The sequence below is a fragment of the Lichenostomus cassidix genome, chromosome Z (assembly GCF_008360975.1).
Source record: "Lichenostomus cassidix isolate B80296 chromosome Z, HeHo_3.0, whole genome shotgun sequence".
In the NCBI taxonomy this organism is placed as follows: Eukaryota; Metazoa; Chordata; class Aves; order Passeriformes; family Meliphagidae; genus Lichenostomus; species Lichenostomus cassidix.
Genome location: NC_139511.1, coordinates 63,206,907 through 63,219,131, shown reverse-complemented (window position 1 = coordinate 63,219,131; position 12,225 = coordinate 63,206,907). Strand labels below are relative to the sequence as shown.

The following is a 12,225-nucleotide window of genomic DNA, read 5'->3' as shown; positions in this document are numbered from 1 at the left end:
CCAGGTACTGGGCTTTAACAGGTCCCATCTTCAGTGATTAGATATCTTTAAAGTAAACTTTCCAGGTTCCACTTCAAGGTACTGTAACTGTTTGCAAATGAAATGTGCTGTATCTTCACAACAACCAGTTACTTTTTAACTTTTATATCTAAAAGGGATATCTAAAAAAGTTTTTTGAGTTGTGAATATTACAAAGAATAGTATAAAGTTTTCTTGAAATCCTTGCAAAATCCTTGTGTTAAGTGCTTTGCTGTTTCTTTTTGTGGAAGCTTACGTTTATGGAGTTCCTATTTAGAGTGGAGGGTTGTGAAAGCATGTAATGTACTTTCTGATGTGTTTGGTTAGTTATTTTAATTTTGAAAAGCTCATATAAGTATGCAAATAATAATGTGCATGTATTGTTGTCACAAGTCAATGTTATTTTTATGGCTTCCTATCTGTAGAATGAGTCTAAGATAAAGCCAGTGAAAGAGAAAGCTATATTCAATGATCATGGTCCTACCTCACTACCTATCACAATTCCTGTGTCTTGGCAGTGTAGTTCTATTAGGTGGAGTTATTTGAAATCTTACTGGAAAGTAAAGAAAGAGTAGATGGCTCCTTATTAATCGTAGTGACCAAGTTGTTGGTTAAAACTTTTGCTGTCACTTTCATTCAGACTTCCGAGATTAACTTTTGGAAACTGCAGATCCAGTTTCAGTATATATTTGTGTTGTTGTTTCCTTTCCCTAGGTGGAGGTCTTCTGAATGCTTTTTGTTCTGCTCTGACTCTTAAGTAATATTTGCAGTTAGGAGAGTGTAAATAGCTTAAAATACTGCTTTTGAAGGAAATTCTCAATTGTGTTGAGCTTTTTTATCTTAGAGAAGTTGTCATGCTCTGAAGATACAATTTCCGGAAGAAATGATGAATTCGTCTAAATTTGCTTTTCCAATTTATAGAAAGTTTTTTGCAATTTTGTTTTCTTTTTAGCCGGTTTGTGCCACCGCAGACAAGCTCTGGTAACAGATTTTTGGCACAACAGAACAGTCCAGTGCCTAGTCCATATGCTCCTCAAAGCCCTGCAGGATACATGCCGTATTCACATCCTCCAAGTTATACAGCACATCCTCAAATGCAGCAAGGTAAGTCTGTGATGTTTATTTTATTCTCCTATTTCATGTCAGCATTACTTTCATATGCATGTTTCATGGGCTTCTAATTTCTTTGAAGGAGTCACATGCTTAATGCAAATCTTTGAGGCAGGTGTATTTAAGTTTTTCTGGCTGTAAAGAGTGGCAGTATCTACTTTGTTTTAAAAAATTAAATAAAAGAGGAGAAGAAGAAAAGGTCAAACTCATTCATGTTGCAATGCCTCCCCTATTTATACCCAGTTTGCATTGTTGTCCTGTATACATGATGATAAAAAAAATCAAATCAAAACAACCCAAAAATTATATTTGTTAGGTGTGAGCATCATTTACATGTACTACAGAAAACCTCATTTCTGCCAATGAAAAGTAATTTTTCCTGGCAGATTCTTTAGCCTTACTGGCCCTTTCTAGTGTCAGATTAATTCTAAATTGGCTAGAATTATTCTCAAGGTATGCAGTAACTGGGAAAGATGACCTTCAGAACAAATGGATTTCTTTGTTCTTCACTTGTCTAAAAACAATCTTGAACATATGAACAGTATTAAGATATCTAGGACATTTCCTTGTTGGTAAGTAGAAGTCTACTGGATTCTTTTAAATAATTTTTTCTTGAAGTTTAACATTGCGCTTAGAATATATATATATAGCTGTTCTATATGTAATGTATGTCTCATGAATACTTCGAAAGTTACTAAGGTAGTGAATTCAAATTATATAGAAGTAAACAAAGTTTTCTGTAATCAGTAAGGAAGATACTGATGTAACTAGAATAGCTGAGGAGAGAAATTTGGCTGATTTGTATGTGGAATTTAGATTTTAAATACTTTTGAAAAATCTTGGATCATCTACTTTTAATCAAGGTATTTGTGGCAAGTTGGATTCTTGTTCAGATTCCAGACATCTTGCATCCAGCTTTTTCTTATTGACTCTTAGGGTGTTTTCTCTGAAACTTTTCAAGTTCATGACTATGTGAATGTATCACTATAGTTACTTTTTTTTTTTTATTTTTCAGCTTCCGTATCCAGTCCCATTGTCACTGCTGGGATGAGGAATCTCCATGAAAATAAAGTTTCAAGTCAGTTGTCTGGAAATTCAGCTAATCATCATGCTGATAATTCTAGACATGGCTCAAATGAAGACTACCTACAGATGGTGCACAGACTCAGTAGTGATGTATGTTACCTAAATCCGTTTATTATGATAAAGCAGATATTTACTATGATAAAACAAGTATGTGTTCAGCTATCTTAGAAGTCAGATATTTTATGATGTTGTTGATGGATAAAACCACCAAAGATACATTTCAATTTCAGATGTGTAGACTCAACAATGGAACTTTTATATGTGTACTTTGATTTTTTTTAAATCTCTCTTTTCTTTTAACTGTTTCTAACATTAATTTTGATGAAATTAGGAAAAGTAAACAATCTTCACATAAATTTATAGTGAGTTAATTTTAAAGATATGGTAGAGCTTCTCTAGAAATACAGTAGCAATATGTTAATGCAAACAATACTAGGTCAGTAGTTGGTGTGTAGTTAACTTATCTCTCTGGAGAATTCTGCAATTGTCAATTTGATTTGACATAATTGACTAAATTGTTGGGTAATGTAGTAGTGTTGTCAAAGGCAGGAGTTCCATGGAGATTTTTTCTTAATGATCTCTTACGGCCTGGTTTCTTTTGAAGATGCTTTCCCTTAGTGGAAAGCATCTTCCCTTAGTGTTTCAAGTGGGAGAAATTCTTTCTGAAATCCTGAACTTAAAGAAAAAAGGTCTCACATCTTTCTCCCACTTTTTTTTTTTTTTAAACTACTGATTCATTTTCTTTATTAGCATTTCATCCTGTGAGTGACTTGTCAAGATTTGTCTTCACAGCTTTGGCACACAATCTGTTTACAGATCATAAACAGAGAACCCTTAAGTTTCAATTTATTTTTTCATCTAAACTTCTTCAGAAGTAGGAAGCAGGCCACCTTTTTGTGTGTGATTGTATGTATGTTTTATTTAGTTTACAAAAACTGTGAGCAACTGTATTCTTTCTAAACTAGCTTCTGTCTAAACTAGCTTATGAAAGCAAAAAGTGTTGTATTCAACAAGTGTGCTGTTAACACTGTGCTCCCCAAATCCTCTATCAGGATAAATATAATAGAACTCCAAAGAGTTACTAGTTTTATTACTCATCTTCCTTTTCTCTTAAATGTAACAATTATGCTGATTAAAAATATCTGCTAAAACCAGAGTGTTTTAGTGAAAGAATCTATCATAATATACAGTCATCAGACGGTTTTCTGTCTCTGCTTCAGTGTTGCAAGTTCTTTAAAGTAGGAAGGTATTCTGGGTTTTAAATTCAGAGATATCCCTCCAACCATGTTAAATGGACATATCAAGAGAATCTTGGTTTTGTTAAGCCAGTTAACAGAACTTAGTTAACAGTCACAACATGGTTGCTTGAAAAATTTCTTATTAGGATAATTTATTTCATATTTTTAATGATTATGTATTTTTAAATATTCATCCCTAATTTTGTGATCCAAGAAATTCAACCACATCCTAGTTCATGAAAACTTAGATATGAAACTTATTTCAAAATGGACAGGTTATGAAAACATAGTACATCCTCATTGGCTGGTCTAATTGGAGAAGTACTAGACGTAAAAAGTAGTAAATGTTGTAAACTTGCACTTTTATTCTTTTGTGTACTTTCTTAATGGTGCATATGTGTTACCTGTGTTTTATTTGTAATTATAGCTTTAAAAGCTGATTTTAGAAGCTATCATGCAGAAAACAAATAGAAGAATTTGGATTAAAGTGTTGTTTCTATGTATGAATAATAATCATAATGTTGCAGCCTTTTCTACTTTGGAGAAGATCTTTATGAATGAGATTTTTAAGAAACATAAAACTCAAGAGCTTAAATTATTTTTATGCATTTTAGGATTTTACTGCTTCAGAAAAGTTAATAATTAACAAAATATTGTGTACCTCTGAAATACAAAATCAGCAAACATACCCTTAAAGGCTCACTACACATAGACTCAGTTTGCGGACAATTTTTTGGTAAACTTGAGAGCATTCCTAGTGTATAATTAATCATTTGGTGAAGCTCCAAACTAAGGAAATATAAATGCACCTTTCCAAATATTTGTCAGCTGTGGTAGGAATGTCATCTCTGTCTGAAAGGTCATATATCTAGTTAGTCTGTTTAGCTAATTTGGTAAAAGTTGTCTTTGTCTGTGTCTTTGACAATCATGGTTAAAGGTCCTCTCCTGTTCTAACAAAACATACCTGATAAGAAGTTACTAAGCTTATTTTTCAGTATTTTGGGGTGGTTTTATGAGATTTATTACAAGTCAAAGAAAAGTCAGTTTGAGAAAAAGAATCAGTTCCATAATTTCAGTGTAGTAGATAAATGAGTAACTCAGTAGGATATCAATTCAGTTTCACTTAAAATAACATCATATACAATTAATATGGAGTTCATTTTATTGTGTTGGTCTGAATATTAAACTCCTTTGCCCATGAGAATTTTCTCACATGGGAACAACTCTTTTTGCAAACACTCTTGCAAAAAATATGTGTCATTAACACCACAGTGTAAGATTTAGATTTATTGTGCTGTGAGTGGAAAGAAAAAATCTAATGTAGTTGTGCAGTAAGTGCCTGTAGGTGGTGAAATTGATGAACTCTGATTTCTTATGGATATGTGTTCTTTGAGAGGTAATGATCTGAAGTCCATGAACTTCAAACTCTTTCTTTAGCACTGTCATGTGCACCTTCACAAGGTGTTGCCTGTAAATGGCCCAATCTATGGCTGTGCACGTGGAAATTAGCTGTTTGGCCGTCATCAGAGGAACTGTGTAGTTGTCCATCTATGCAGGCTTCTGTCTCCTTGAAATAACAATTTTGCTTTTTAACTCACTACCAGATGTTGATTTTTTTCATGCAGACATGTAAAAACATAATTACAACTGAACTTTTTAACATTCTATTAATTGGCTTTATATTGGTCAAAAGGTTAAAAACTATTTATCAGACAGATAATTCAGGTTAAAAAAAAAAGGAAAGAAAAGGCTATGTGCAAAAATTGCCTATATCGAGGTACCTCAACAAGGGCCACATTAGAATGTTAGGTACTGAAGTAACCAGTTTAATTAGAAGACATGAAATAACCATGGAAGTTCATTGGACACATCCTTCATTTATATGGATATACCTTTCGGAAGAATGGAATTTTTATTTTTTTTTTATTATTCTAGAAATTTTATCTTCACAGATGCAGAATTTGTTATTTTTTCCCTTCCCCAGTCATTTCCACAGATGCTGTGTAAAAAACAGCAGCTAAAGTGGGAAATGCCGTTCTATAGTGGAAGTTTAGTTAGGGCTTCGAGTGCGTGAGGAGTTGTGACCAGTAGAGGGCTCCACAAAAGCATTGGAAAAACCCATGTAAAACTGTCAATGGAAGTTCGAATAGGGAATTTCACATTTTATATAAGGATAGTGTGGAGCTAAAAATGCACATTTACATTGCTAAAAATAGAGCATGGACATAATTGCATTGTAATTAATATTGTATTGTTAAAACATTTGTCAGAAATTATTAATTGCTTTGGAGCAGACTGGGGAAGTGCCTCATAGAGCCATTGAGTTGTTTCCTGTTTAAGTCTTACAAGCTAAAATCACTCCAGCTGTGTTTTGCACGACACTAACCCAGCTGCTGTAATGGGACTGCTAAAGATTCTGTTCAGTCTTGACTTCTGTGTGCTGAGGATATAGATACAAATTGTTACTGTGTTGAACTGTAAAAGTAAGATGGCATTCTATATAATCTTTTAAGGGTAGATTAAGTAAGAAAACGGTGAGTTTTAAAAATCCACATTCTATACTCAATTTCTATCAGACAGTATTGTATAAAGATTGTGTACCTTCTCTTCAGCTCTTTACTATGAGGGCTTGCAATAAAAAGTTCTAAATGGAATCTTAGTGTAAAACCAAAAGTGCTTGTCTAGCTAGAAAACATGTAGAAAGATTTATTTTTGTGTGCCTCTTCTGGTTATAGATTCTTCTTAGGTCTGATTGGAGCATTGCTTATATACTAGTTTAATAGCAGTCTAAATTACAAAGATTTTAATGTAAGTAAATATTTTTCATCTATGTTTGTGTTCATAATGACAATTTTTTTTTATCATTCTCACTTTAGGATGGCGATCCTTCAATAAGGAATGCTGCGTCTTTTTCCTTGAGGTCACCACAGTCAGTCTGCTCTCCAGCTGGAAGTGACGGAACCCTTAAAGGTAGTCTAGCAGTCATATATATATACATAAATATATATTTGTCAGTTTGGTTTTGCCAGTTTTAAAGAACAGAGAGTTTAAAGAGGTATTTAGTTTTTCCTCCTGACTTCTGTATTTAAATAGTACTAGAGACTATATCATTATGTTTTGGATGCAAAATTATTTTGAGCCCTGATCCAGATGAAATTTCTGATGGCCTGAAAATTGACTAATCATACTTCAAAATAAAGCTCAAATTTATGGAGGACAGAAGGATTTAAAATCCTTTCCAATGTGAGGATTAAATTCTTTAAGAATTCAGTTGCTCTACATAAAAAAAGTTTTAAAGGCAGCATTACGAGTATTGAACCCTTAGCCAGCTCAAAACTGTTTTAACATGCAACACTTGTCTTAATTACAATAACAAAATTTTAAAAATATCAAAATAAATTAGCTCAATACACATAGCATAAATGAAGGCTGTAAACCTTAGCTGTGGAGAGGAATAGGGTGAACTGTCTGTCAGTTGAGAGGAAACAGAAAAAAATCTGCTCAAAATAATTCTTTATGCTAAAATCCACTTGATAAGGCAGGGGTTTGGACATATTCTTGTTAATTTTCTTTTGTAGTGATTATATATTTACAGAGCAATAATTGAAAGATGAAACAGTGCTTTCTTCGCTGTAGACCTGAAACAAAAGATAGGTCTTACTGAGTGATCAGCCTAGGTGGACAAGGAGAACAGAAGATGGGGGATATTACAGAAAAGATGAAGGTATTATGCAGCCTGGACAAGAGACATGTTTGGCAGAGGGTGAACCTTAGGGCAGCCTTTCCATGCCTATGAGGAGATTAGCAGGAAGATCTGAGTCAGTGTTTTCATTACTGTGGAAGAAGGATGAAATACAATGGACTTAAATTTAGATAGGAGGTTCTAACTCAGTCTAAGTACAAACTTTTCAACTATCAGGACAGTCAAGCATTGGAAAAGGATCCCCCTAGAATCTGTGAGTTTTTTATCCTTGGGGGTTTTCAGATTGAACAAAATCTGACATAGTGTGTCCTTGCCTCACCCTGCTTTTAGCATGAGGAGGAGCTAAACATCTCCTGAGGTCCCTTCTTAACTGTATTATCCTATGGTTCAGATGGCAAGTGAGAAGTATGTGTATAGGATGGCGGCAGCTTCAGTATTTCAGAAGGTCTTCTGGTAAAAGACTTTTTGTAAGACTCTGTCTTTTTTTCACTCTTTGTCAAGCTTATAGGTTTAACAAGGTTGTGGATCTAAGTTATTCCACTCATATATGTGATTACCACTCAGCCACAATTTGAATTATTTTGTTGGTTAAAGTTGCTGCTGTTTCAATTGGCTGTCTCAGAACCCAGTTTTGAAGTGATACCTTTCCAGATTATTTCTGAAAACAATCTGATTGTATAGTTCAGACTGTAGTATTTCAACATTAGAGGCACTGAGAAAGTGCGAGAGGAGCTTTCTGATTTATTTACCTCTTTGTTAGCTTTACTTTTCCCTTTGATAAATTGCACAACTGAAATACCGCTGCTAATGGTGTTACCATTTTGCCATCTTTAAGACTTTAAAGAACCCTGATTGAGAGAACCAGTTCTTGATGCTGCATCTAGTATTTTAGAAATGTATGGTAGAGGTGTAAATAATTGCAGTGTTGTTAAGAACATGGGAGCTCCAACAGGGAATTTTTGGCCCATGATTTGTAGTGAAAGTTGGGATGAATATAATGAGTATCTGTACTCAGCTTTTTTTTTTTTTTGCTCTCTTGTTAGCCCCTAAAAGTTTGGTTGGCAGGTCACAAACCTTGGTAAAGGAAATTAGCAAAATACTTATCATTTGTCTGGAAGGACAAAAAGAATGACACTAGGCATAACCAGTCATAATCAGAGAGAGGTCTCAGGAGGGTTGTTACAATGTCTAAGCTTTCTTATATAACATAGAGACTTGAGGCTTTTACTGTAGGTTACAGGTCTTCTGGAGACATGGAGAACATGATTGCACAGTCTTGAATTACCTTCACACTAAATGTGGCTGTCTGACAGAATCTGAATGAGGGAGAAGTTTTGTTTGCAATGTAGGCAAATACTTGAGAGAGGGCAGGACTTATATTTGTGTTTTGGGTGGTTATTCACGTAATCAGTGGAGAAAAATTTCACTGTTTTGCTTCACTTCTGCTTCATTATACTTCTGCTTCAGAGCAGTTGAAGTTTAATCCCAGAGATCTAGGCTAATCTTTATTCTATGTTTTTAATATGATTTTTTTTGTTTTAACTATGCAAATATCATAATGGCTCTGTTTTCATGCTATCATCTGTTGCCACATCCACTTTTTAAAAACTCATTTTGTGAATAGAGTATGGAGTATCATGGAGTATTTTCCTTTTGCTGACCTTGCAAAATATCCTCTGGATTCCATTACTCGCCAGATTGATTACTCGCCAGAATATTTTATCCATTTGTTTTACTTTCCTACTGATATGGAACCTCATGTTGTATTTTAATTCTTAATTTTTTCTTGAGAAAACTTCTAAATATTTATATAAAGAAAAGCCTTCCACAATGTTTTCAGTCCATTGCTTTATGAAGAGGTTTGTTTGTACCATTTACGGTTTCCTAGATACTTAGGAAAATGTTGGTAAGGACTAGCAACAACTCTTATGAAATTATGTAATTTTGCACTCTTTTCCATAAAGAAGTTGTATTTCCTCCAGAAATTGTTAATGGGTATTCGATTATTTTCTGAATAATTTGGAAAGGCCACTTCTATTTTCTTAGGGCTTCACAGAACTTCTCCAGACAGATTTCAGTACTCTTGGTGTCTGAATGTATAGTGGATAACCGGAAGAATTAGGAATCTTCTAAGTCTGTAGTGTAGACTTCAGTGCTCTCAAACATACTTGTGAAGAAAAAATATCATCTTCCCTTCTGTCCTTCATAAGAAAGGCAGAAGAAATTTATTTAAGGATTTTATTCTGATAGCACTGAAATAAACATTCATTCTTGTTTCTTTCTTCAAGACTTAATTTTTTATGCAAGGTGACTTCTGAATACAGCCATTCTCAGGTAGAACAGCCAAAGTTGAGTTTTTCATGAGGCATTTGAAACTCTGGGTAGAGTGGTGAGACTCTTCCCTGAACACTGTTGAAAGAAGATGTGGAAAGTGAATGCAGTTTGTCCCTAAAAACTTCTCGAATGCATGTTCTTTATCTGTCTCTTATGCTATCCCTTTAAGTTTGAATTTTAGATGAAGTTATGCTCTTTGAAAATAAATGTCAACATTTTCAGCTAATCAAAATAAGTAACATTTTCTTTATATCTAGCACAAAATTTTGAAAGCTTTCCAGAGGAGAATTCCAGGATTTTAGAAAGTGGTGCAGGAAAGTACTTGAGGGCTTGCCATCATCTTACTCTCATGTTGGCTGATAATTTATTTCATATTTTTAATGATTATGTATTTGTAAATATTCATCCCTAATTTTGTGATCCAAGAAATTCAACCACATCCTAGTTCATGAAAACTTGGATTTGAAACTTATTTCAAAAGGGACAGGCTATGAAAGCGTAGTACGCTCTACTACAGAGTTACGTACTACTCTGTGTAGCAGTATTGCTCTCAGTAACAGTTTTTAAAATGTTAGTAACAGAGTTTCCTTTGTTTTGCCATACCAGTTAATCAAATTCTTACTGCTATGAAGCTCCTGATGCTTAACCTGAATGATTTTTGTTGCAGTTAGTCATGATGCTTCTTGTCTTCTTTCCAATAGGCAAAGAACAGGTCACATCATTTTTTTTATAGTAGTGATTTACATATCAAAGAACATTATTATGTTTTGCGCTAATCTAATCTACTAATTGAATAGCACAGTTTCTTTCTAATAACTTTATATGAGTCATCATTTCTGAGTTTCTAATTGCCTTTGATGTTTTTAACTGACTTCTAATTGGTCTTCATGTGTCTTGATGTTCTACTGTTCTAAGTCACAGATACATCTCTATTTGAAGACTTAGAAGGATGAGTAATCAGGAAAGTACTGGAGACTACTTTCTGTGATACTACTGTTGTATGTGAGAGTACAGTTGTTCTTTGCTGGTAACTTAGATTTATATTTCAAGCTGTTTTAAACATTCTGCTCTCTTTCTACAGAGCTTGTCCATCTTCCTCTTACGTTTTTGCAATTCAGAGATGAATAAGAAATTTGTACTTCTTGCCACTGAATTGTTTTGTTTCAGAAAGTTACTCAAATTAGTCAAGAAAATTTTTATTCTATTTTTGAAAGCAGGGATTGGCCTCTCAAAGGCTTAAAACCAAAAGCAGTAATGATCCTTAGATTAATAAAATAGTCTCAAATTCTGTTACATGAGAAGGTATTAATGACAAATATTTTAAAGTACTACTTTTATGTCAGTGCTCTGGAAAGCTGCATTTGTTCACATGTACTCACTTCATCCATTTTTACTAAGAAAAATTGAATTTGTGTGAACATAGCTTCACAGGAAGGATTACAATAATCAACATATTTTTGTCGAGATTACACGAGATTAACACGCCTCAGTTTGTTAGTGAAATCATTATGAGAAGCTATATAGAAAACCACACTAAAGTCCATATATGGTATTCAATTCCTCAATTCTCTTCAAGATTTGATGATACTTATTCTTAACAAATTCATTTTGGAATACCACTTCTTCATTATCTCAGTTCTTACAGAGAAATTATTCTAGTACCTACTTAAATCATGCAGACTATGTGTTATACTCTGGGCAGGCCTTTACCTTCTTTTTGAAGGGACTTTTTTTCCCTTTTTTAGTCTACTGGAGGTACACATTCTCAAAGTGATTATTACTAATTTTGAGACTGGTTTAGCCAGAGCTCCAGGGTGAATTTGTCTGATCCCATTTTTATGGAAACTTTCCTCTTGTGTGAAGGTGATAAATACGATCGTGTTAGGGAAAAAAAAAGACACTTCATTTACATATTTTAACTGCAGTCTCTTTAAATCTGTTGTCAATGGTGTGTTCCTCAGGAATCTTGTGTAATCACAAGATTGTGTAATAACAAGATTCCTAGCTTTTCCAACAGACAGATGTCATTGTGAATACAGTATGGATTCTCTGGTTCCCTCCTCCGACTTCTGCCCTTATGAACTTATTTACAGTATAATTACTCACATGTGAAGTCTTAATAATTCACATGTAGCACGTACACATCTCTTAAAGCCTCTCTTTCCAAGGCTTTTCCAGTAAAATGCCTTGGATGATGTGTCTAGCTTTATATACCAATTTGGTACCTATTTAAATCGTGTTCCAGGAGTCTGGAAGATCGCTTTCTTGTGGATTTTAAAACGTGCAGCACTTGAACATTCTCGAAGTTTCTCTCCGATTGTGCTATGAACCAAGTATTAAACATGAGTCTTCATTTGTTCTCTAGCAGTTTTTCCAGCTTTCATGCTTAGGGAATGATGCTTCTGACAAAACAGGGTATAGAATGTGTGAAAGGCTTTTGTCAGCATCTGAGAACCTTTGCCTGCAAGGGAATTAAAGGAATACTGTTTTATGTGACCATTTGGAAGTTGTTATTGTACAAGTGGAAAGATAATAATTTTTTTAAATGCTGAAAAATATGTGAGTCCTGACTTCCTGGTAACCTTAGTAATTGCTTTTTAACCATGTGAATGACAACCCAGAGTGTGATCAGTGGTGTGACTTTACTGCATCATCTTTAAAAGGCAAGTGACATGAAGAAGCTTAGAGATGATCAGAGAGAGTATCGTGAATACTTAAAGAAGGTGTGAGCATTGT

The 12,225-nt window shown here is 34.0% G+C and overlaps 1 protein-coding gene across 6 annotated transcripts in view; it reads left to right on the top strand.

Moving 5' to 3' along the window:
- The window catches only part of NIPBL (NIPBL cohesin loading factor), a 147,194-nt gene that overhangs the window by 59,645 nt on the left and 75,324 nt on the right, over window positions 1-12,225 (top strand). For all 6 annotated transcript variants that reach the window (XM_085042738.1, XM_085042744.1, XM_085042740.1 and 3 more), the window contains exons 6-8: window positions 971-1,122; window positions 2,144-2,304; window positions 6,329-6,422. In XM_085042738.1, the coding sequence (XP_084898864.1) occupies window positions 971-1,122; window positions 2,144-2,304; window positions 6,329-6,422 (407 nt within the window). The remainder of the gene's footprint in view (window positions 1-970; window positions 1,123-2,143; window positions 2,305-6,328; window positions 6,423-12,225) is intronic.